Genomic DNA, 20706 nt, shown 5'->3' with positions numbered 1-20706 from the left:
TAATCCAACCTGGGGTGCATAGATCCCTTGGTTAATGGTAGGGGTCCATGCCATAATAAAGGTCGGGAGCTCCTGCTGAAACCCAAAATGTGGTGGTGTCACCTCGGGGATTGTGATTAATCACCAGGCATACCGCACCTACTTACTGCACAAAGAATGTATGTTATGTTGTAACAGTAGAAGGTGGATATAATACCATCCTCTGGCTCAAAACAAAATTAAAAAAAAAATCATTGTTCTTTTTAGAAGTCACAGTGCCATTGATGGAGGAGGTATGATTCATAATTTGTGGATGCACAGGAGATTGCTGATGCTGTGATCTGGAGTAGCAGATGACCTGGGGGATCTCAGCGGGTCGAGCAGCAACTGTGGGAGAGAAAGAATTGTTAATATTTTGGGTCAAAGCCTTGCATCGGAGTTCATGCAATGACCTGATGCAAGGTTTCATCCTGAAACATCAACAATTCCTTTCCACCGATGCTTCGTGAGCTGCTGAATTCCTCCTGTAGATTGCCTGTTGCTGCAACACTACCGTGCTTGCAATGTGCTCCTACCAGGACCTCCGTCAGCCAACTCCACTCCAAGGAAATCAAACCTATCCTACCCAGTCACTCCTCATTACTGAAGCACTCCATCCCAGGCAACATGCTCGTGAATCTGCTATGTAGCCCCTCCAGTGTAGATATGTCCTTCCAACAGCACAGTGACTGGAATGGCAGATAGTTCAGCAGCAGAGGCCCTGTAAGCTGTACCATAATCCTCTGCACTAGTATCCTGTGCTTCTGTTCATGAAGACAAGGGGTGCCTTCTCTACCACTATCTACCGGTGTGGCCGTTTTCTAGTTCACCAGTATATAGCTCTTTCTCCAGTGTTTTTTGATATGAATGGTTATATCCAAAGAACTGTTTTAAAAAAGCTGCCTATGCTGGAAATCTGAAGGAAAATGCAGCATCTGTGGAAAGGGAAACAAAGTTAATGTTTTGCATGTGAGACCTTTCAAACCCTTTGCTGAAGGGTCTTTAATGTGAAACATGAACCACTGTTTCTTTCTCCTCAGATGCTGACTGACCTGCTGACAGCCTCCCTGCCTTTTCTGTTTTTAGTTAGTATCTGAACAGTATTTGAGAAAATTCAGTGTTTTAAGTTGGGGACGTAATGATAGTCTCAATATTTCAGCTAGTGCCAGTTACATTGGGTTATTCAGTCTGATTTCCTTACCGTACAGCTGAGAGCATCTTACCTTTTCAACCATGTTGTCAACAGGACTGAATTTTGCGCATAGCATACCTGTTGACTGGGTTGACTAGCTTCAGCTACAATAGCATTGGTTATAATCAAGCAATGTTTGTGTCAACAGATGTACAGAAGATGATGCAGCCATTTACCAAGCTTCAGCTAGAAACAGCAAAGGGATCGTGTCCTGTTCTGGTGTTCTGGAGGTCGGCACCATGAATGAGTATAAGATCCATCAGCGATGGTTCGCCAGGCTTAAGCAGAAAGCAGATGCCAGAAGGCGTGAGCTGGAGGAGACCAGGATCAAGGATAAGGAGAACATCGCCCATATGGCCAACGTTGGAGACAGCAATCTCCAGAGGACGCTGAGTCCAGAGAGAGCCCAGAGGAAGCGGAAGTCACAGGCTGAGGCCAGGGCAGGTTCTCTTGACTCTTTGAAGAGCAAAGAGGATTGGCTGAAAGTTCACATCGCTGATCCAGACGCTGCTTTGCACAAGAATGTGGAGGCCGCTTGGAGTATTGACAAGACGGAGAAGCCCACCGCTTCATCACCCGAGGTTCAGAATGGCTACGTGACTGGTCCTCAAGGGACTGATCTTGTTGCAGTTAAAGGCGGGAAAAATTCGCTGGAGGACTTGGAAAATGACATTTTATTCAACAGCGGCATCCGTGAAATGGAGCCACTCATTTTGGCTAAACCTGTAGATAAGGAGTTTGCAGCGAGAAAGAAAAAAAGGAAACTTTCAGGAGAAGAGGTTAAATTCTCACTGAGAAGAGCAGAGAGCGTCCCTCAGAGCACACGTGACGAAGCTACGCGAAACGGCACCGATCAAAGCAAGAGCTCTGGCATTTTATCACGTTACCTCCGAGACACTTTGAAGAGAAGCAAGCCACACAGGGGTCCCCAGTCCTTTGTATCTGGGGATTATATGGAGATTGATGAGCAGGTATCATCAGTGACGTTAGGACAGAGGCAGCACACTGCGGAGCCTTCTAGTCCAAAAAGTGAGCAAACCGGGCAAGAAAAAGACTTAAGTTGTCAGCCACCCAAAGACGCAGAGTCTGGACTGACAAAGTTTACAAATCAAGAGCCAGCAGAATCCAGTCCCCAGGCTCCTGCCAGAGACCTGTACTTCTCTATGAAGGATATGTACTTTGAAACGATTTTGGGACCAGGGGTACATGGGAAGCAACACTTACCTCAAGTTCTGGAGAAGAGTAATGAAGCTGACTCCCACCTCCAGGATCACACCGTTGGCCAGAAGATACTTGCAAGTGAATACCCTGACGTGCCAGATCTGGCGGATGTAAAGTTGGAAAATGCCACTAACTCAGTGAAGACAAGTGAGGAACTACAGAGTATGGAAATATCAGGGAGTGAACTGGATGTTACAATGCCTTGTGTCAGTGTAGAAATGCAGGAAAAAAACACGGGTGACAATGTGCAGCAGTCTTTAGAAATAAAAGAGGATGCCGGCACAAGTGAACCTGTAAAGGACAGCATCAGGTCCGAGGATAGATCTGGGATAGAGGCCGAAGACTACTTTAGTTTTCCTCTCGTTCCCGTGGATACAATACTGCAGCCCACTTTCCAGAACTCATGCTCGTTGGTAGCTGCTCAAGCCGAGGATGAACCAAAGGCTTCACCTCCTCATGGGCAAGATGACCCTGCAGAACATCCATGTATAACCTTGGCAGCACAACAGCAGGCTCATGAAATCGTTCCTGAGGTAAACAGAACATAGGACGCAGAGCACAGTACATTACAGGCCCTTTGGCCCATGACGTTGTGCCAACCCTGTAGCCTACTTCAAGGTCAATCTCAAAGTCTGAGGGAAATTTATTATAAAAGTACATATATGTCACCATATACAACCCTGTGATTCATTTTCTTGTGGTCATACTCAATAAATCTATAGAATAATAACCATAACAGAATTAATGAATGACCACCTAACTAGGTCTAACCCTTCCAACTCACATAGCCTTCCTATTGCTTTCATCTATGTAACTATCTAAGAACCCCTTAAATGTCCCTAATGTATTTGTCTCTACCACTACCCCTGGCAACATGTTCCATGCACCTATCACTCTGTTAAATGTAACTCCCTCTGACATTCCCCCCCTCCAAACAACTTAAAAGTTACACCCTCTTGAATTAGCCATTTATGCCCTGGGGGGGGAAAGAAGTCTCCAGCTATCCACTCTATCTATGCCTCTAATGCTGTCTCTTCTTGGATGACCTCATATAAGATTGCATTCTGGATGAGCTGGCACTTCAGGCCTATTTATAGAAGCATTAAACATGCACTGTTTGACAGGAGTTGAATATAATGACATCTGCTCTGGCTGGTGCTTTTGATAGCAATGATGGGTGACCTCCAGAATGGGAGGCAAAATCACACAGTCATCTATACAGGGTGCATATGATACCACAACATGTAAAGGAGCTCTAGTGCCAGGAAAATACCATCTAATTAGAAATGAAGTTGAGCTTCTCTTTAACACTTTCTTTTGGAAACCATGCAAGAAGATGTTATTTACGGAGGGGGTAGCCTAGTGGATGAGTTTTTTTGGTTTCTCAGTTACAGAGAGGTGTGTTTCCTTTTTATTCTTCAAGTGGACTTACCTTCTCAAGGAAAGTCCAGGTTGTCAGTAAGGAGCCATACAATACCCGGGGATACAAGAGCCTGCGGATTAATCTACAGGGAAAATAATTGCTCAAGAAAGTCTAGACTGTCCAGATGAATGATCTCGGCTCAAAATGTTGACTGTTCATTTCCGTCCACAGATGCTGCCTGACCCTTTCAGTTTATCCAGCTACACATTTTTATTTTCACTCTGTACAGTGCCTTCCACTTTGAGGTTAGTAGGTAGTGACCTCTATTTCTCCTTATGAGATTTTGGCCTGACTCGCAGAGCAGTCCCATTCCTAACTAGGGGCAATTTACAGTGGCCATTTCATCTACCAACCTGCACATCTTTGGGATGTGCTAGGAGACCAGAGCAACTGGAAGAAACCCACGTGGTCACAGGCAGAGCATGCAGACTCTGCATGGATAGCAACCGTGGTCAGCGTTAAAGGTGTCAGATTGCAGCCTTGCTAGCTCTGCAACTGCGCTCCATGAGAAGCTTGCCTTAATAATCTGGGAGTCACTGCTCACACCCTTTTTAATGCATTACTCCTTGGGCAATCATTATTTATAGTAGATAACTTTCAACACATTTCTGCCTTTGCTTATGTACAATGTAAGACCTATTTGAACAAGAGAGTAGATGCTTCAACTTTATGTGTGTGTCGGTAGATAGTAAAGTCCGAACATTAACTTTCTATTGTAAATGCAAAGTGTGGAATACAATTTGTTGTGAGGAAAAATTAGTTAGCAAGGTGTATACAGTTTCCTAGTCAACATTGTTCTTTCTGAGAACATAAGAACTAGGATATGGATGGACCATCTTGGTCCTTTAAGCGTAATCCGTTCGTCTAGCCCATGATTGATCTTCTGCCTCAGTGCTGGGAAGTTTAACTTCTGGCGCTCCCGATGTGGCGTGCTCTACATTGGTGAGAGCCATCGTAAATTGTGGGGCCACTTCGTCGAGCGCCTCCGCTCTGTCCACCAAAAGCGGAACTTCCCTGTGGCCAAACATTTTAATTCCAATTATCATTCCCATTCCGACATGTGAGTCCATGGTCTCCTCTCGTGCCATGATGAGGCCACCCTCAGGGTGGAGGAGCAACACCTTGTATTCCATCTGGGTAGCCTCCAATCTGATGATGTGAAAATCGATTTCTCCTTCTGCTAAAAAAAATTCCCCCCCCCTCCCCTCTTATTCAATTCTCCATTCTGGCTTCTTACCTCCTCTCACCTCCTAGGTCCCCTTCTCTTTCTATTTCTCCTATCATCCACTCTCCTCTTCTATCAGATTCCTTCCTCTCCAGCCCTTTATCTTTCCTACCCAGCAAGTTTCACCTATCACCTTATAGCTGTCCTCCTTCCCCTCCTCCCCCACCTTTTTATTCTGGCATCTTCCCCAATCCTTTCCAGTCCTGAAGAAGGGTCTCAGTCCCAAACATCAACCTTTCATTTATTTCCATGGCTGCCTCCTAATCTGCGGAGTTCCTCAAGCATTTTGTGTGTGTTGCTTTGGAACTCTCGCAGTTGCAGGTGGGCAAATTATCCTCTTCCCATCTGCCTAAGAAAGAAAGGAATATTCCTGAGGGAAATTCCAAAGATGGAGTTGGAGTCTCTAAGGTATTTGAAAGGATGATACTTTTTAACTGGCTGCATCAGGGTCCTGGTTGTCAGCAAACTTGGCTGAATGAAGTGATGCAAATGGGAAAGAGTTTTGGATCATGTCACGCCTATGGAAAATGTAGGTGGAGAGTTGACCAGGAAAATGTTGGAATCCTAATCTTTGCCTGTCGCCAAGGTAATTCTTTGGAAATTATAAATCCCGAGGTTTCAAGCACCAAGATAAAATAGTGAGTCATTCATCAAGTGTTACAGAGATAGCTAACTCTGCCAGCCCCACAAATAGAAATAACTCTGCCTCAGAGGTAAATGGGATCGTAGATTTTGATGAGCAGCATCTCAGTGTTTCTGAAGCAGATCTACAATTTGACACATAGTTCTACTTCTAGCCACCTGACATGCACCTTTGATGAACAATTATCCAAACAAGAATATATCTGTAAGAGAGGGTCACAAACGAACTGCAGCTATGAATAGGTATTTGTAAGCACTTTGGAATGTACTGTATTTCTTGGTCTACAGACATAAATATCTGGGGCAGGGCCCAAAAAAATCTAAGGACAGATGGCCAAAAATTCCCCAATTAACATTTGTTTTCTCTTGGCTGAGAAGGAGGCTATTTGGCCCATTGAGTTGCTGACTTTCAGGGTATTCCCATCCCTCCATTTGTTTCTCTGAAACTGCTTCACTTTTTAGCATTAAATCAACTAATATTTTCAATTTCATATTATTCTGTTTCAAGCAATATTTTACTGTCAAACTATAACTACAGATGAATGGAGGCATTTTGGAAAAGAAACTCATTTTCCATATTTCTGTTGCTCTTTTTTGTGCTTAGTGAAATTAACTCACTACATGCAAAATTCAACCTTCTTTGACTAAAGTTAAGACGGAAAAATGAATCATTTCAGACCTGCATGTCTTCCTAGTTCTGTAACTTTAAAAATGTTTGGTCTAAGTGTGGATACTTCAGAACAACTGCAAAACACGGTTTTGAAGCTCAGTGTTCTGTCCTTCAGATATACGGTTGGAGTCATCAATCAGTAGAATCAGCAATAGAGTCCAAGTGGTATCTGTGTTTGGATCACACCCAAGTAGAACGTTGCTTTAAAGAAGGGGTGCCCACCTGGGATTTACAGTCCCCCTGCTTAATGGTATTGGTCCATGGCATAAACAAGGTTGGGAACACCAGTTTTAAAGGGATGACAATGAATTGGATGAGAAGGTTACAGTTCATACTGTTTGCTACATCCAGTTCAGTCTCTAAATTGGCAGATAACATATTTGTGGTTAAAAAACAATAATCTGTACCTTGAACATTAATTGACATTACCATTGCCAGTACTGCAACTTAAGCACGCTGTGTTCAATATCTAAAATTGCTCTGTTGTTGGATTGAAGGCAAATCACAGAGCAGTAGGATTCCTGGGAGTAAATTAATAAATTAATTTATTATTGTCACATTCACTGAGGCCCAGTGAAAAATCTTGTCTTGCTTACTGTTCATACCAATCAATTCACTAGAATCAGAATCAGGTTTAATATCATTGGCATATGTTGTGAAATTTGTTGTTCTGCAGTAGCATTACAGTTCAATACATATTATACTATAAATTACAATAGCAAGTGTAATTAAATTAAATAGGTAGTGAAAATGAGAACAAAAGTAGGTAGTGTTCATGGGTTGGCTCATGGTGCATTCAGAAATCTGATGGCAGAGCAGTTGAAACTGTTCCTCAGACATTGAGTGTGTGTCTTCACATTCCTGTACCACATGCAAGGCTCATTCAGAAAGTAAGGAGGCATGGGATCCCAGGAGACCTTGCTTTGTGGATCCAGAAGGCAAAGAGTGGTTGTAGATGGTTCATGTTCTGCATGGAAGTCGGGGACCAGTTCTGGGATCCCCTTCTCTTTGTGATTTTTATAAATGACCTGGATGAGGAAGTAGAAGGGTGGGTTAGTAAATTTGCTGATGACACAAAGGTTGGGGGTATTGTGGATAGTCTGGAGGGCTGTCATAGATTACAACAGCGGGTCATCAATAGGATGCAGAACTGAACTGAGAAGTGGCAGATGGAGTTCAACCCAGGTAAGTGTGAAGTGGTTCATTTTGGTAGATCAAATTTGAAGATAGAATTTGGTATTAATGATAAGACTCTTGGCAGTGTGGAGGATCAGAGAGATCTTGGGGTCTGTGTCCATAGGACACTCAAAGCTGCTGTACAGGTTGACTGTGTTGTTAAGAAAGAGTATGGTGTGTTGACACGGTGTCATCAACTGTGGGATTAAGTTCAAGAGCCGTGAGGTTATGTTACAGGAATATAAGACCTTGGTCAGACCCCACTTAGTGTTCAGTTCTGCTCAACTCATTACAGGAAGGATGTGGATACTATAGAGTGCAGAGGAGGTTTACAGGATGTTGCCTGGATTGGAGAGCGTACCTTATGAGAATCGTTTGAGTGAACTTGGTCTTTTCTCCTTGAAGCGACGGAGGATGAAAGGTGATCTGATAGAGGTGTATAAGATGATGAGAGGCATTGATCGTGTGGATAGCCAAAGGCTTTTTCCCAGGGCTGAAATTGCCTACACGAGGGGGCACAGTTTTAAGGTGCTTGGAAATAGGTATAGAGCGGATGTCGGGGGTTAAGTTTTTCCACACAGAGAATGGTGAAAGTGTGGAATACACTGCTGACGACAGTGGTGGAGGCGGATAAAATAGGGTCTTTTAGGAGACTCTTAGATAGGTACATAGAGCTTAGAAAAATAGAGGGCTATGCGGTAGTGTAATTCTAGGCAGTTGTTCTGTAGATTTCTATGTTCTATGTACCTCCTCCCTGATGGTAGGGAGCATGTTCTGGGTGATGGGAGTCATTATGGGTGGGTGGAATTTTACCCTGTTCTTCCTTAATACATTATTTTAAATTCATTACAGCAGTGTCTTGAGCCAGTACAAGGCAAAACAATTACAGAGTGCTGAATGAAGTGTCACAGTTACAGAGAAAGTGCAGGCACACTAAAAACCAATGAAGGGTCTCAGCCCGAAACATCGACTATTTATTCCTCTTCATAGGTGCTGCCTGACCTGAGCTCCTCCTGCATTTTGTGTGTGTTACTCAATAAGGAGCAAAGCCATAACAAGGTAGATTGTGAGGTCAGGAGTCCGTCTTATCATACTAGGGAACAGTTCAAGAGTTTGATAACAGCGGGGTAGAAGTTGTCCATGAATTTGGTGGTATGTGCTCTCAGTCTTTTGTATCTTCTGCCCAATGTGAGGGAGAGAAGAGGAAGTACCCAGAGTGGACGGGGTCTTTGATGGTACTGCTTGCTTTATCAAGGTAGTGAGATGTACAGGGTCTATGGAGGGAAGTTGGTTTCCGTGATGTGCTGAGCTGCGTCAACAGTCCTCAGTTTCTTGTGGTTGCAGTCTGTTTTAAACTCCTTTACGGCCATCTCCGAGAGGTCAAAGGATGTCATCATCTCCCACATCACTATGTCAGAATCCTGGAACCATGAACTCAATCCGGATCTCTGCCGACCTTCTCCCTGTTACCACAAGGGTTTCCTCCGGGTGTTCCCATTTGTTCCCACATCCCAAAGACATGCTGGTTGGTAGGTTAATGAGTCTCTGTAAACTGCCTCGAGTGTGTGAGAAGATGGGTGATTTAAAAATTGGTCAGGATAGGATGAGCGTAAATGTTGCTTCGTAGTCAGTCTGGCTCAGTGGGCTGAAGGGTCTGCTTCTTTGACCTTGTCTTATGTGCTGCTTGACTGCGATGGGATCACCTTCACCATATGGACCACCACCCCTGCTGCTCAGAGTGTGCTCTGCCTTCACCCCTTGAAGACAAATAGGATTTGTTAAAGTCGAGTTTATTGTCATTTGCACAAGTGCATGTGTGCAAGAAAAAATATAAATTAAGCTTCAGTTACACACAATTTTTACAAGAAAACATAAATAGAACACACAAAAATGCAAAGTGGTGAAAGTAGTCATAATGCTGCTACACTAAGGTAGCGACCATGGTTGTGCATGTTGGTTCAAGAAATGAATGGTTGAAGGAATTAAAAGTTTTTGAACCTAGTGCTGTGGGACTTCTGGCTCCTGTACCTCCTACTAGTTAGTAGCTGTGAGAAGATGGCATGGCCCAACTACTGGAGATCTTTGACAGATGTTGCCTTCTCGAGGCTATGCCTCATGTGGATAGTGTGGAAGACCATAAAGACATAGGAGCAGAATTAGGCTATTTGGTCCATCGAGTCTGCGCCACTAGTCGATCATGGCTGATCCTAAATTCCTCCGCTATCAGAAATATCCTCTCCACATCCATTCTACCTGGGTCTTTCAATATTTGATTGGTTTAAATGTGGTCCACCCTTGTGCTTCTAAACTTCAGCGAGTACAGGTCCAGAGCCATCAAATACTCCTCATATGTTAACCCTTTCATTCCTGGAATAATTTGGATGAACCTTCTTTGAATCCTTTCCAGTGCCAACACATCATCTTCTTAGATTAGGGGCCAAACCAACTCATAATAGTCCGAGGATGGTTTGACCAATTCCTTATTAGCCCCACAGCATCACATCCTTATTCTTTTCGTCCAGTCTTCTCAAAATGAATGCTAACATTGCATTTGCCTTCCTTACCGCCAATTCAAGTTAATCCTTTTCTACCTCTGATTTTTGAATTTTCTCCCTGTTTCTACACCTTTATTCCTTCCGCCAAATTGCATGACCATCCACCTCCCTACACTATATTCCGCCTGCCACCTTTTTGCCCATTCTCCCAGTCTGTCTGCAGACTCCCTGCTTTCTCAATACTACTTGACCCTCCTCCTGTCTTCGTATTGTCTGTAAACTTGGCCGTTAACCTGGCCCTGTGGCTCAGAAGAGTAAGGAAAGGAAGCAGTAATAGGGGACTCTATAGTTAGGGGGTCAGACAGGTGACTCTGTGGATGCAGGAAAGAAATACGGATGGTAGTTTGCCTCCCAGGTGCCAGGGTCTGGGATGTTTCTGATCATGTCCATGATATCCTGCAGTGGGAGGGAGAACAGCCAGAGGTTGTGGTACATATTGGTACCAACGACATAGGTAGGAAAAGGGAGGATGTCCTGAAAACAGACTACAGGGAGTTAGGAAGGAAGTTGAGAAGCAGGACCTCAAAGGTAGTAATCTCTGGATTACTGCCTGTGCCACGTGACAGTGAGTATAGGAATAGAGTGAGGTGGAGGATAAGTGTGTGGCTGAGGGATTGGAGCAGGGGGCAGGGATTCAGATTTCTGGATCATTGGGACCTCTTTTTGGGCAGGTGTGACCTGTACAAAAAGGACGGGTTGCACTTGAATCCGAGGGGGACCAATATTCTGGCAGGGAGGTTTGCTAAGGCTACTGGGGAGAGTTTAAACTAGAATTGCTGGGGGGTGGGAACCGAACTGAAGAGATGGAGGAAGAGGTGGTTGGCTCACAAATAGGGAAAGCTTGTAGACAGTGAGAGAGGGAGGATAGGCAGGTGATAAAGAAGGAATGCGCTCAGTACTTGGAGCTATGATGTTGTGGCCATTACAGAGACTTAGATGGCTCAGGTGCAGGAATGGTTACTTCGAGTGCCAGGGTTAAGATGTTTCAGAAAGGACAGAGAGGGAGGCAAAAGAGGTGGGGGCATGGCACTGCTGATCAGAGATAGTGTCACGGCTGCAGAAAAGGAGGAAGTCATGGAGGGATTGTCTAGTGAGTCTCTGTTGGTGGAAGTTAGTAACAGGAAGGGGTCAATAACTCGACTGGGTGTTTTTTATAGACCATCCAATAGTAACCCTGACATCGAGGAGCAGATAGGGAGACAGATTCTGAAAAGGTTTAATAATAACAGGGTTGTCTTGGTGGGAGATTTTAATTTCCCAAATATTGATTGGCATCTTCCTAAGGCAAGGGGTTTAGATGGGGTGGAGTTTGTTAGGTGTGTTCAAGAAGGTTTCCTGACACAATATGTAGATAAACCTACAAGAGGAGAAGCTGTACTTGATCTGGTATTGGAAAATGAACCTGGTCAGGTGTCAGGTCTCTCAGTGGGAAAGTATTTTGGAGATAGTGATCGCAATTCTATCTCCTTTACTGTAGCATTGGAGAGGGATAGGAACAGACAAGTTAGAGAAACATTTAATTGGAGTAAAGGGAAATATGAAGCTATCAGGCAGGAATTTGGAAGCATAGATCGGGAACAGATGTTCTCAGAGGAACATACAGCAGAAGTGTGGTAAATGTTCAGGGGATATTTGCGTGAAGTTCTGCATGGGTACGTTCCAATGAGACAGGGAAAGGATGGTAGGGTACAGGAACTGTGGTGTACAAAGGCTGTTGAATATCTAGTCAAGAAGAAAAAAATAGCTTATGATAGATTCAAAACTAGTTAATGATAGAGATCTAGAAGATTATAAGGCTAGCAGGAAGGAACTTAAGAAGGAAATTAGGAGAGCCAGAAGGGGCCATGAGAAGGCCTTGGTGAGCAGGATTAAGTAAAACCCCAAGGCATTCCACAAGTATGTGAAGAGCAAGAGAATAAGACGTGAGAGAATAGGACCAATCAAGTGTGACAGTGGAAAAGTGTGTATGGAACCGGAGGAGATAGCAGAGGCACTTAATGAATACTTTGCTTCAGAATTCACTACGGAAAAGGATCTTGGTGATTGTAGGGATTACTTAACAGCAGACTGAAAAGCTTTAGCATATAGACATTAAGAAAGAGAATGCGCTGGAATTTTTGGAAAGCATCAAGTTGGATAAATCTCTGGGTTTGAACGAGATGTGCCCCAGGCTACTGTGGGAGGCAAGGGAGGAGATTGCTGAGCCTCTGGCAATGATCTTTGCTTCATCAATGAGGATGGGAGAGGTTCTGGAGGATTGGAGGGTTGCGGATGTTGTTCCCTCATTCAAGAAAGGGAATAGAGATATCCCAAGAAATTATAGGCCAATGAGTCTTACTTCAGTGGTTGGTAAATTGATGGAGAAGATCCTGAGAGGCAGGATTTATGAACATTTGGAGAGGCATAATATGAATAGTAATAGTCAGCATGGCTTTCTCAAAGTCAAGTTATGCCTTACGAGCCTGATTGACATAGTGTGAGGTCAAATATGATGGCGGCATATAGTATTAACAGTAAGACTCTTGGCCGTGTGGAGGATCAGAGAGATCTTGAGGTCCAATTCCATAGGACACTCAAAGCTGTTGCGCAGGTTGACTTTGTGGTTAAGAAGGCATATGGTGATTGGCTTTCATCAACAGTGGGATTGAGCTTAAGAGCCGAGAGGTAATGTTACAGCTGTATAGGACCCTGATCAGTCCCCATGCGGAGTACTGTGTTCAGTTCTGGTTGCCTCACTACAGGAAGGATGTGGAAAGCAGACAAAGGACGCAGAGGAGATTTACAAGGATGTTGCCTGGATTGAGGAGCATGCCTTATGAGAAGTGGTTGAGTGAACCCGACCTTTTCTCCTTGGAGCGGCGGAGGGTGAGAGGTGACCTGATAGAGGTGTATAAGATGGTGAGAGGCATTGATCATGCAGATAGTCAGAGGCTTTTTCCCATGTCTGAAATGACTAACGCGAGAAGGCACCGTTTTAAGGTGCTTGGAAGTAAGTACAGAGGAGATGTCAGGGCTAAGTTTTTTACACAGAGAGAGTGGTGAGTGTGTGGAATGGGCTGCCGGCGACGGTGGTGGAGGTGGATACGCTAGGGCCTTTTAAGAGACTCTGGATAGGTACATGGAGCTCAGAAGAATAGAGGGCTATAGGTAACCCTAGGTAATTTCTAAAGTAAATACATGTTCAGCACAGCATTGTGGGCTGAAGGACCTGCATTGTGTTGTAGGTTTTCTATGTTTCTATTAACTCTGTCTTCCAAATTGCTGATGTGTAACGTGAAAAGGAACGGTCCCAGTACAGACCCATGCCTTTTCTGGTTGGCTGATAGGGGACTAGTGGGCTTCTGGCAGTGTTCGCCGAGCTTGCAGACATTTCATCACCAGTTAAGGTGACATCCTCAGTGTGCAGTTGTTGTTGCTTGTCTCTGGCAGCACCTCTTCATCTTTGTGATGTATCAATCCTACATCTTTTGAATTGGCCCCAGAAACTCCAGCCAGTGCAGATTTCCCATGATCCCTGCTAGTGTTCCCTTCCAATCAACTTTGGCCAGTTCCTTTCTCATGCCTCTGTAATTCCCTTTACTCTGCTGTAAAACTGATGCATCTGACTTTCTACTTTCCCTCTCAATCTGCAGGGTGAAGTCTATCATATTATGATCACTGCTTTCTCAGTGTTCCTTTATCTTAAGCTCCCTAATCAAATCTGGTTCATTACACAACAGAGAGAAGAGAGCGGGGGTGGGAACAGAAGAAAGGCAGAATTGCCTTTCCCCTTGCAGGCTCAACCACAAGCTGCTCTAAAAAGCTATATTGTAAGTATTACACAAATTCCCTCTTGGGATTCAGCACCAACCTGATTTTCTAAATCTACCTGCATTTGAAATCTCCCATGACTATTGTAACATTGCCCTTATTACATGCCTTTTCTACCTCCTGTTGTAATTTATATCCCACATCCTGGCTACTGTTCGGAAGCATGTGTAATAACTCCCAAAAGGATATTTTTACCTTTGCGGTTTCTTAACTCTACCCACAAGGAAGTTGCCTGTCATGTATTGGATTAGTCAGTAATGCTGATTTCTCCATTGACCACGTCCTGAGGAGTCAATTCAAAACCATTCCTTGTGTGTTCCTACTTCTGATCATCGATAATTTTGGTTTTGAACATCTTTGTGATAGCACCAATGTCTCTCTCTCTCTCTCCTCCCTTCTCTCCCCCTTTCCACCTCCACCCTCTCTTCTCTCTCTGCGGACAGACTCGTTGTCTCATTAGTACTTGAACCAGTTTATATGTGGAAAGACTAGTCTCAAAGTGGGATGTTTTAACTATTACCCCTAGCCTTTAAGGAGTTACCTGCCCTGATTCCAGCTTGGTCATTGGTCCATGAGAGAAAGATGATGGTTGTTAATTTCCTTGGCACTCTTTTGGTGCATCATTGAGATTTCCAATGCACTTTTGGAAATGTTAAGTTAGTGGAGATAGATCAGGTGCATAGACATTCCTGATCCTGCTCTTCCCCAGGGCCAAGAGGACGTGCTGGGAGTTTCTTAGTGATCCAGTGCATAAGGGCACCAGAAATTTTGGCTCCGTTAGTGAGAGTTTCGAGACTTTAGGCAGTGAAAGGTTTCAGATGGACTCCAAATGTGATGATTACTTGTTCATTTCAGGACAGTGATTAGTGACTGAGCAAGCCATTTTCCAATATTCTTTCCATTTAAGTGAAGCCCACTCGTTCAGGAAATGTACCCTTTGTATCAGACCATTTGTAGCAGCTGGTGGGGGGGGGATGCACAGTGATTTTATTATAAACATACTGAGATTGGCAGTTTGCTAGTAGAAAATTTCATTCAGTTGACACTGACAACTGGATTTAAATCTGCAAAGGCAAACAGTGATTTACTATTTCTCAGCAAAGAAGGAAATGGAGTGGAGTGCTGCTTGTTCTGCCAGGGTCAGTATGTAACGTTCTCAGTGCTGAGATATCTCAGGATAATACAGGGCTGAGGGAAAGCTGCAATACTGGATGTACTGAATTAGATGCTAGACTAAGGTGAAATCTGAATATCTAGTTGATATAATGCCAGGGATTCAGAGCAAACTGCTTCATTCTGGCAAGTCTGTAAAGGTCAATAAAACATGCAAGAGCTGATTACTTAGAGTGTCAACTTCAACACTCAACTCTGAGTCAGAAGGTTCTGGGCTCAAGTTCCCAATGAAAGAGCGGATCAAAGCCAGCGGTGAAGTACAGACATATAGTCCTGTGCAAAAGTCTTAGGCACTACGGTATATATAGCTAGGGAGCCTAAGACACTTGCACAGTACTGTAGTAATTTTATGTATTGCACTGTACAACTGCCACAAAAAACAAATTTCATGATGTACATGAGTGATGATAAACGTGATTTTGATATGAGTCTCTATTGTGGACTGAGAGGGAAAGGGAGCAGGAAGAGGGGAGACATGGTTGGGGAAAGGGGAAGGGAGAGGGGAGAAAGTGGGAAAGTGGGAAGCACCAGAGAGACATTCTGTGCTGATCAATAAACCAGTTGTTTGGAATCAAATGACCTTGCTTGGTGTCTCAGGGCTGGGTATGTGTGCACGTCTGCACCCATGCCACCACCCCACCCCCCGGCACTCCTCTGCCGCCTGTCTCACACCCCTCCCACAGCGCTCCACTCTCGCCTTTCCCAACATCCTTTGCTCTTACCCGATTACAAATCCGCTGTCCGCTCCACATTGACAAATACAGTACTGTGCAAAAACCTGAGACACCCAGCTCTATACACGTGCCTAAGACTTTTGCAAGAATTTCTGCAGATGCTGGCGATCTTTAGTAACAAACACAAAATGCCAGAGGAACTCAGCAAGCACGACAGCATCTAAGGAGGAGAATATACAGTTGATAATTCGGGCCAAGATAGTTCACCAGGGCTGGGGTCCTGTTGAAGTCCTGATGAAGGGTCTGGGCCAAAATATTGACTGTTCATGCCCGTCCATAGATGCTGCCTGACCAGCTGTGTTCCTCCACCATCTTGTGTATGTTTTTCAGCAATCAAGTGTAGTATTGAAGGAATGCCACGTTGTTCAGGTACAGATGCAATGTAAAACTGAGGTCTTTTGTGCTGGCAGGCAGGGGATATAAGACCCAATTCCATTTGAAAGAAACACATTGCAATTCTCCCTGATGTTATTGCCAGTAACCAACATCACCAAAAGTGATGATTGGATTTTCATTCCATTGTTGTTTGTGGGACCCCAGTGTCTTGTTTCTGCTGACTTCTCCTTAGACTGGCCCACAGGATTCAGGATGGCTTAATTCCACTGTAGTTGGGTTAGTTTTGAGGTGGCTAAAAGGCCAGTGGGGAACCACAGACTCTTCCATGGCTGACAGGACAGGCAGCTGGGTAGATTGTGAGGTGCTAAATTCCTTCTGTTGCTTACACAGGACCTCTGTGTCCTCATGCATGGACTCAAAAGTTCTCAACTCTATTCTGAACATTCCTTCTCTACTTTGAGAAGGTTACTCCCAGGAATCAGCGGGGTTGCTGCATTTTTTCAAAGAGGCTTTGTTGAAGACAGTGTTGAATCGTTTCCTCTGTCTGCCTGATACAAGTCAAAAGTCTTCAGCTCTGCATTTGGTTTTCCAGCTGTTTCCATTGCCCAGTATGTTTTGAATCTGTACTGCAGATCCATACTAAAGAATTAATTCCAACTAATATCAAAAACTAATTAAGATCTGTACTAATCTGTCTTTAATTAGATTTTGAGGACATCAGTCCTCGTTTATTGTCATTTAGAAATGGATGCATTAAAAAATGATACAACATTCCTCCAGAATGATATCACAAGAAACACAGGACAAACCAAGACTAAAACTGACAAAAACCACATAATTATAACATATAGTTACAGCAGTGCAAAGCAATAACGTAATTTGATAAAGGGCAGACCATGGGCACGGTTAAAAAAAAGTCTCAAGTCCTGATAGCCCCATCATCTCACGCAGACGGTAGAAGGGAGAAACTCTCCCTGCCATGAACCTCCAAGTGTCGCAAACTTGCCGATGCAGCACCATTGGAAGCACCCGACCGCAACGGACTCTTGAGTCCGTCCGAAAATTTTGACCCTCTGACCAGCCCTTGAACACCGAGCACCAGGCACCATCCTCTGCGGAGCGCTTTGACCCCGCCCCGGCTGCCGAGCAATGAGCAAAGCCGAGGACTCGGGGCCTTCCCCTCCGGAAATTCTGGATCACACAGTAGTAGCAGCAGCGAAGCAGGCATTTCAGAAGTTTTACCAGATGTGCCTCCGTGCTCCCATATCTGTCTCCATCAAATCAGGATTGTGCACGGCACCTTACTTGACAGATGACAGACATCACCACCGGAGTGGCTGCTGCGAGCTGCGTCGCGCCATCTTCTCCTCCCGCCGAATTAATCGACAAATGCAACTTTTTTCAGTGGTAGCTCACAGTGTTTGCAATTTACGGAAAGTCTTGGTCACAGTTCTTGAAGGCCTAACATAACACAGTGAGTTTCTGTACTTAAAAAGAACAGTTCTCCTGCTCAAAGGAAGATGATAGGGGGCAATTTCTGTGGTTTAGCACTGTGCTGGGCTAGAGGGTTTGAACCTGTAATCTCTTTCTGTGATCAAGCCTGGAATAGTGTCTGCTTTGTTAGACTGTTTACTGTCTTTTCTACCCTACAGCAGTGTCAGTACTTTGAAAATGACTTCAATAGCAGTAATGTGCTCTCAAATTTACTGAGGGTATGAAATGTACCAGTAAAAGACAAGTTCATTTTTAAATTTAGGTTTCCATTTCCTGCAAAGATCTTTCTGAACACGGCTGAGAGTTTGAGAGCCAACTGGGTGATTTAAAAAAAAAAGTGCTAAGAATTGTATCCAATTTAAAAGTTAACTTGCAATCCCGTTGCTCGGAAGAGCAGGGAATGAGGAGGACGTATCTAACGCATGCAAGGTTAGGACTCATGTTAAGACCCCCAAAAAATGGAGCAGTGGATGGGAAGAGATCATCTTGGTCTTTATGAAATATTTTCAAACCATTTTACACACCTGAATTTTATCGGTTTGCTGTAACAACAATGTATTGACTTATGGGCTTTTAGCACTTAAATGAGGTATACATCTGAGCTGCAGTTTTTTTCCAGTTTGCATTAATATTTCATCTTATGCTTCGTAATTTTATGAAATTAGATCAGTGGTTATTGCTGGAAGGAAGGAAGGGCACTGTAAGCTGCTCAGAGCATAGTTGCCTGTTACAAAGCTGTTTATATTTTGTACCTTGCATTGTCTTCAGGTTGAATGATGCAGTGGTCACATTGACGGATTGTGAATGGGCTTCTAATGCTCGAGTGCTAAGATTCACTTAACTCCAGTAATCCAGCATGCTTGTGACTTTGATGGAGTGGTATTAGTATATTTATCAGACTATTGAGATGTTATATGTTGCCTCCTGTCAGTTTGAACCAGTGCGGGCATTCTCCTCTGACCTCTCTCATTAACAAGACATTTTCGCCCACAGGACTGCCCCTCACTGGATTTTTTTTTTTTGTTTTCCCACACCATTCTCTGTAAACTTCTAGAGACAGTCGTGCATGAAAATTCCAGGTGAACAGCAGTTTCTGAGATACTCAAACCACCCCTTCTGGCACCAGCAATCATTCCATGGTCGTCGTCACTTAGATCACATTTCTTCCCCGTTTTGATGTTTGGTTTGAACAACAACCGAACCTCTAAACCACGTCTGCATGATTTTATGCATTGAGTTGCTCCCACGTGATTGGCTAATTAGATATTTGTGTTAACGAGCAGGTGTACAGGTGTATCTAGTAAAGTTGCCACTGAGTGTACATGACAGTATATAGCTATTCCTCATCCTGGGGACAAGTGTGCTATGGGCCCATCTTAAACAGTCAAGGGAGACCTACTCAGATATATGTTGATTTTTAAGAAAGCAACACAAACCCGCTTTTAAACAAAGAGGCACAAAACCCCTGATCTCTACATTAGAACTGACATAATTCTTGGCAAGATGTAATCCCAACACCCTGATCAAGCAACTACAAACTTTGAACTTCAAACTCTCAGTCTGTCTTGTCAAACACCATTGTTCTCGGTTGGAGGATTTATCTGCCCTACTACTGGGATGGAGATGTGCCTCTACCAAAGGAGGTGTAAGGTGCACCTTCCCTCTGCTAGCCTGCAGGTCACCCTTGGGCAGGGTTTAGCTCCTGCTTGGCACCCCCCCCCACCCCCCGATCAGTGTCACATGAAGCCATGGGAGCAAGTGGTGGATGCTCGTGTGAGCAACTGGTGCATATCACAAGTCCTGGTTATGTGACCACTGACACTGGGCAGTCAATCTCTGAAGAGTACCAATGATGGCTGGGATCACCCATCTTGTAAAGACACTGCCCAGAAGAAGGTAATGGCAAACCAGTTCTGTAGAAAAACTTGCCAAGAACAAACGTGGTCAAAGACCATGATTGCCCACGTCATACGTCCCAGCACATAATGATATTGGGATATAAATGATCCCATACTACTGCTGCTGTAAAAAGAACAAGGGAGCTTCCTTTAAAACTTACCAGCCTTTATCCATCATTTAAAGTTGCTACATCACTCTGTTTTGTGGGAGTTTGCCGTGTACATAATTAGAATCTGCAAATGGAGGCTTAATGAACCAATATTTGTGATTCCCGGACAGTGTGATAGTGTGGGGCTTTCCCTAATCTTTAAGTGAAAGGAATTTGGGAGAAGGTCTGAGATGGCAACCACCCGCCAGATTAATATCAATCGTGATCTACACTATCCAACAATTTTAAACCAAGTTATGATGGACTTGGAGTGAAAGTGGAAGGGATTTCAGGATGGTGCAAGAAATGAGGAAGACACAGCAGGTGGTGGAGCTACTGCCACACAACTGGGCTGAGCTTTGTTTGTTCCTGACCTCCGATGCTGCCAGTGTGGAGTTTGTATGTTTACCCTGTGTCTCGGAGGATTCCTCTTGGATGCTCCAGTTCCATCACACATCATGAGATGCTGGCAGATCATTTGGCTGCTGTAAATAAATGGGTGGTGGGTAAATGGGGAGAGTTGATAAGCATGGTAGACTAGGTTATGGGTTATGAAGGAAATTGATTGGATTGCATTAGGAAATGATATAGATGAGGAGATTAATGGTTTTATCTATGTTATAAGGAAATATGACAAATAAGAGACTTCTGTGATAAAATGAGACTATTTCACTGACAGGATGTTATGGAGCTGGAGAAACTTAAAAAGCTTGTCCTTACTTACTGTAACTCAGTAAGGAACAATTCAGCCCAAAGAGTCTGTACCAACTCCCATCATTCCCATTCTCCGAATTTCTCTTTGGCCTTGCAACTTATTCTCACTCTCTTTTTAATAGATTAAATTGGAAGGAACCGTTTCTCATGGTGGGGGGTGAGGAAGCAGATGTAAAGGAATTGCCAAAACAGCCATGAAGAAACGTATTTTGTTACGTAGAGTGTTCTTGCAGTCTAAATACTTCACCACTGAGCAAATACTTAAAAACCTTCCAG

General features: G+C 43.9%; 1 protein-coding gene across 4 annotated transcripts in view; it reads left to right on the top strand.

Annotated features, from left to right (window-relative positions):
• alpk3a (alpha-kinase 3a) overlaps window positions 1-20706 on the top strand; it is a 94358-nt gene that overhangs the window by 35318 nt on the left and 38334 nt on the right. For all 4 annotated transcript variants that reach the window (XM_063070868.1, XM_063070870.1, XM_063070866.1 and 1 more), the window contains exon 5: window positions 1359-2964. In XM_063070868.1, the coding sequence (XP_062926938.1) occupies window positions 1359-2964 (1606 nt within the window). The remainder of the gene's footprint in view (window positions 1-1358; window positions 2965-20706) is intronic.

The sequence above is a fragment of the Mobula hypostoma genome, chromosome 18, assembly GCF_963921235.1.
Source record: "Mobula hypostoma chromosome 18, sMobHyp1.1, whole genome shotgun sequence".
Lineage (NCBI taxonomy): Eukaryota > Metazoa > Chordata > Chondrichthyes > Myliobatiformes > Myliobatidae > Mobula > Mobula hypostoma.
Note: the sequence above shows the minus strand (reverse complement) of the source record. Positions and strands in the feature narration are given on the sequence as shown.